Raw genomic sequence first — 5,419 nt, 5'->3', positions numbered from 1 at the left:
AGATTGTGCAAACTCTGTTTTTTCCCCAAGGGCCTCTACAGGCGCCTCACCTCTCAGTACCGTTGCAGCCTGGCACACGCAACTGGCCGGGTGATGCAGGTGCCGGGTGATGCAGGTACCGTGTGGGTTCTGTCATGCACAAAGTGTGGATGGTATGCATCATACTGCGCGCTCGCAAGCAGCTGTACTCATTTGTCCAGCATGGCACAGATATTTGATGGGCTGTGTTGGGCCTTGAGTGTGCTTGTTGAAGCTGCAGTCAAGGGAGGCAGGGAACTGCTGTTTGTCCTCCTCGCCCCACTCGCGTCCGAACCCCCTGTAGTCACATGACAGCAGTCAGGACATGGGAATCACCTTAACACAAGGTTATGGTGTGCTGAAGTATTACCACAGCAGTGCAGAATGCACCATGTGGGCTGGAGACACCCACTCACCCATCGGGTAACTGATGCAAGGTGTCGACGCTTCGACCGCATCCGCGTGTGCCGGCCACGTGAGCTTGGCTATGCGCGCATTTCCACATGTCACTGTGTCAATTTTGACAGAGGCGGGATCGGAATGCTTCTGCGGTGTCTGTGCTGGCCAGAAACAACGTTGATCATCATGATCTGACCTATGAATTCATTGATAGAGCGCATTTTGCATTCTTAGAAATTTGTAGGTTCCTGGGCTCCTGGAAGCCCTGGAGCGCTCGCCCTTTATCACCGAACGAGCAGTCGCCAGCACCCAGGGTGGGCTCCAAGTTTATCCAGGCAAAGAAACAACAGGATGAGGGCGAGCAGCGAGCGTGCCAGCAAGGATGGCGGAGACCTGGGACATGAGCGGTCGCGCGCCCCTCGCGTGATGGCTTCGGCGCCGTCGGTTGTGATGCAAGCAGCCCTCATGGACTCGGCGGGCACTGCATGGCACGCGGTCAAGGTCGGCAACCTTGAGGTGGGTGCCCACGTCATAGCGTCCGACACTACGCTATGCGGTGGGGTCAGACATGCGGATGTGAAGGCCTTTGAGCAGCGGCCCTGCCGCACACCACCATGGGCCGTGAGAGCGCGTACTCGGCAGTGCTGCCAGGTGCCATGCGCTCTGGCCGGACCGCAGCAGCCCGCGCACCCCAGGTCAGGTCCTTGCAGCTGCCCATTTCGCGCCGCCTTGCCGACGAGCCCTCGCCCTTCCAAGCGCTGCCGCCGCGCAAACAGCGGGTGTGCCTCTTGCGCGGCGTCGTGCCGGCATCTGTGAGGGCCTGGCCACAGAGCAGCCTGGCAGCGGCTTGCGACACAGGGCGAGCCCGGGCCCCAGCCGTCGGCCCCAAACCCACCCTTGCTATTCACTCCCTGTGTGCACTCTCACTGCGCCCCCCCGTTGTAGATGATCACCAAGCTGTTCCCGAGCCGTTCCAATGTGTACGCGCGCGGCCCAGTGGGCGAGAACGTGCTGCACACCGCCATGCTGCTCAACACGCCCTCCACCCTGGCCATAGCGCGCTACTTGGTCAAACTCTACGGCCCTCCCCTGGTCAACTGCCCCTTCACGGTGGGGCGCACACGATGTGTGCCTGCAAGCTCGTGCGCGCGGGTTTGGTCTAGGGGGGCAGTAATGTGGTGGAGGTGTTTAGGTGTCTTGGCAGTTGTGGCTGGCCGCTGCTTGGTGCCGCACCAGCGCGAGACACTGACTCCAAACTAGCGCTGTTGGGGTCGAGGACGCCAAGGTGGCGAGGCGGCAGCGGCGGCAGCGCACCGGCAGCGCAGCAGTGGCAGCGGCACCGGCAGCGGCTTTGGCAACGGCTGCAGCTGCAGCAACTGAAGCCGCACCTGCACGGCTGAAGCTGTGCTGCAGCTGCAGACGCGGCCGTGACAGTGGCAGCCGATGCAACAGATGAAGGAACAGCGGCAGCAGCATAAGCAGCGCTGGCGGCAGCTGCTGCTGCAGCAGCAGCAGCAGCAGAGTGGCATTCCCCTGGCTCGTGACAGCAGGCAGAGTATGGAGCCGTAACAAAAACTATCAATCCAGCCGCCCCCCCCCCCATCCCTGCCGTGATGCATCCACCAACCCCTGCTTGCTGCATGCCCCAGCGAATCTGTTCCTGCAAATGCCTCTGAGCCCCTCGCCCCCCTCGCCCCCCTCGCTTCCCAACCCGCCCAGGAGCGCAAGAGTGTGCACGATGCCCCCAGCTCGTATGAGGGCCAGACTGCGCTGCACATTGCCATCGTCAACAAGTGAGGGGGGGGGCTCGTGGTCTGGAGGGCTAAGGGGGGAGGGGTGAAGTGGGGATGGGGTGAAGCAGGGCTGGCACACCTTTGTGCGCAGCTGACCCGGCAATGGCAGCCGCGATGTCGTCTTGTGCATCCCATGCCCTGACACCCTGCTCTGGTTCCTCTTGTTACTCGGCACGTAGCTACCCCTTTTTATTACACCCACCACACGCACGCGTGCTTGCAGGCAGGCGCGTACACGCTCTCTCCCTCCCTCTCCCTTCCTCTCCCTCCCTCTCCCCCCCTCTCTCCCTCTCTCTCTCTCTCTCTCACACACACACACACACATACGCACACACGCACACGCACACACACACACAAACACACGCACGCACGCGCGCACACGGAAACACACGTAGAGGTTGAGAGAGCCACCCTCCCTTCTATCCCCGCACCTTTTCTCCCTCACCCCCCCCCCAAAAGGGACATTGACATGGTGAAGTTCCTGGTGCACGCGGGGGCTGACATCCGCGCGCGCGCCTGGGGCACGTTCTTCGGCCCCGACGGCCCCATGCACTACGGGGAGTACCCCCTCAGCTTCGCGGCCTGCACGGGCCAGAGGGAGGTGGTGGCGCACCTCAAGAGGCACGGCGCGTCGGTCAACGGCGACAGGGACGTCCAGTGAGCCAATGGCGGGGGTTGGGGGGGATGGAGGGAGGGGTGGCGTGCGGGCTGGTTTCACAAGAGGCCAGACCGAGTGCATCGGCCTGGAGCCATGCCCCCAGACTCACAGCGCTCACCAAAACACAAAGAAACACACATGCGTGCACGCACGCACGCACACGCACGTATGATCATGCGCAACTCACTTGCGTCACCTCATATCTGTCTACTCCACCCCCCCTCCCTCAGCGGCAACACTGCGCTGCACATGTGTGTCATCCACGGCCAGGCTGACATGTACGACTTCCTGATAGAGTACTGCGCAGGTGGGGGGGGTGCTTACACGAATCGGGGCGCTGCTGGGGGCACAATGTGGGGTGTAGGGCTCCAAGTGGCCGGGACGTTGCGGGGCTCGGGCTTGCAAGGCAAAGGGTTCTCCTCTAGGTGGGTGGCATGCGCGGGCAGTGTCAGCTGGCGTCATCATCGCCCCCCTCGCCTGCGCCCTCAAATGACCCTGCGCCCCCCAACCCCTCACGCGCGCACGCGTGCACTCACACACACACACACACGCACATATACACACACACACTCACACGCGCACACACAGACGCGCACACACACACACACTCACACACACACACGCACACACACACTCACACTGTAGCCAGTGATGCGGTGCGCAACTACGCGGGCCTCACTCCCCTGGTACTGGCGGCGCAGCTGGGCCGGGTGGACATGCTGCAGCACATATACAACAGGAGGAGGCGCGCATTCTACACGTTTGGCAAGGTGGACGCCCCGTATGGAGGGGGGGGGCCACGGGGGCGGCTGTCGGTTCATGTGCCCCTGAGGAGGAGGAGGAGGAGGCGGTGCTGACGGGGAGAGGCGTGTGTGCGCCCTGCATACTGGGGCAGAGCAAGCAGGCTGCTTCGGGCGAGAGTGGGGCTACTTGCAAAGTGATGTGGGCGGGGTCGCGGCGCCGGCCCTTGTTTCACGGTTTGGAGGCTAGCGGCGGCCAGCGCTTTGCCGCGCGTTGGCATCCACCCGTTCCCCTCCCGCCCTGGGTTGCTCCTGTGGCCCTTTCCTTGACATCCATGCCATAATTTGCATCTCTTTTGGACATATCACGCCTCAACCCTCTCATACCAAACCCCCCTCGGATCAACCCCCACCGCCCACCCCCCCCAGATCACGTCCTACAGCCTGGCCCTGCGTGAGATTGACACCGTGCAGGACGAGGAGGAGTACGTCCCCAACGCACTGGAGGTGGTCCTCCGCAAGGTGAGTGGGGGGAAGGGGGGCGGCGTGGGTGTGCATGTGAGTTGCGTTTGTGTGTATCCTATGTGTGTGTGTGTGGATGTGTCCTGCATGTAGGTGTTTGTCTGTGAGTCTCCTCTGTTGTGTGTGTCTCGTTGTGTGCATGCGCACGCGCGCGCGTGCATGTGTGTGTGTGCGTGTGTGTGTGTGTGTACGTAGTGGGGGGGTCTGGGGTGTGTGCGTCGCGCTCCAAGCTTGACCTGGACCGGTTGTTGGGCCGAGTGTGGTCCTCCTGGAGGTCGAAGGGCTGCCGTGATAACAGTCGGGGCTGTGCCTCAACGTGCGAGATTGCCAGTTACGAAGCGTCCCGCGCCCCACTCCCCCCCCCCCCCCCAAAAAAAAAGGGCCACCTCGACATGCTGGAGGAGCCGCTGATATCAACACTGCTGCAGCACAAGTGGGGGGCCTTCGCACGCACCCAGGTGAGGGAGAGGGCAGAGTTGGGTGCAAGGAAGGGTACAGGTCTGGGTGTAGAGAAGCAGGGAGGGCTGAGTGTGAGGAAGGGGGGGACAGGACACAGCAGCACCTGCGTGTGCCGCCATCAGTCAGCGACGGCCTTCCTTCCCTGCTGCGCGCCAAGCGCATACCTTTGGTGCGCACTTCTGCTGCACATCCAGCCACCACAGCACATCCTATGTCTCCAATTGTGTGCTATCTCTCCCGCCCTCCCCTCCTCCTCCCCCTCCCCAGTTCCTTCTCCACCTGCTGGGCTACCTGCTGCTGGAGGTCAGCCAGACGGTGCTCATCTGGCTCATATCCACGCGCGAGCTGTGGAACGGGGCCGAGAGGGCGAGCCAGGAGTACGTGGGCCTCACCCTGGCCATCATTATGGTGCGTGTGCGTGTGCGTGTGTGTGTGTGTGTGTGTACCTCTTTGTCCGTGCGCGCATGAGCATGTGCGTGTGCATCTAGATGCGGGGGTTCTGCTGGGGAGGAAGGGAGTAGGGGGAGAGTGTGCGGGGGCAGCTCATTGGGCCGGCTGCATTCGTCGTGTCCGACGGCTCTGCTAGGGCTGCGCGCCGCCGCCCCTGGCTGCCCGCAGCCCATGAGCCTGCGCACACGCACGCCCTCGCAAACCACTCTCCCGCCCTCGCAACCCCACGCACCCACCCCTCCAGGCCGGCTGTGAGCTGCTGGACTACGTGGACTGGTCCAGGGAGTGCTACCACCGCCGCCTCACAACATACCAGCCACCACCCTACCAGCCGCCACTCTACCCCATACCCGGTGCGCTGCGCCGCTGAGCGCGCTCGC

General features: G+C 63.0%; 1 protein-coding gene across 1 annotated transcript; it reads left to right on the top strand.

Annotated features, from left to right (window-relative positions):
* Positions 1 to 768: 768 nt before the first annotated feature.
* Positions 769 to 5,409, top strand: MNEG_8131 (Transient receptor potential cation channel subfamily V member 6; the record flags this gene model as incomplete). Its single annotated transcript, XM_014043394.1, has 10 exons — positions 769 to 933; positions 1,363 to 1,527; positions 2,137 to 2,210; positions 2,670 to 2,867; positions 3,099 to 3,175; positions 3,514 to 3,638; positions 4,038 to 4,130; positions 4,511 to 4,588; positions 4,857 to 4,997; positions 5,284 to 5,409. The coding sequence occupies 10 exons, from the start codon at positions 769 to 771 to the stop codon at positions 5,407 to 5,409; spliced, it is 1,242 nt and encodes a 413-aa protein (XP_013898848.1).
* Between the last annotated feature and the right edge of the window lie 10 nt (positions 5,410 to 5,419).

This window comes from Monoraphidium neglectum (genome assembly GCF_000611645.1).
Source record: "Monoraphidium neglectum strain SAG 48.87 unplaced genomic scaffold scaffold01513, whole genome shotgun sequence".
NCBI lineage: Eukaryota > Viridiplantae > Chlorophyta > Chlorophyceae > Sphaeropleales > Selenastraceae > Monoraphidium > Monoraphidium neglectum.
Note: the sequence above shows the minus strand (reverse complement) of the source record. Positions and strands in the feature narration are given on the sequence as shown.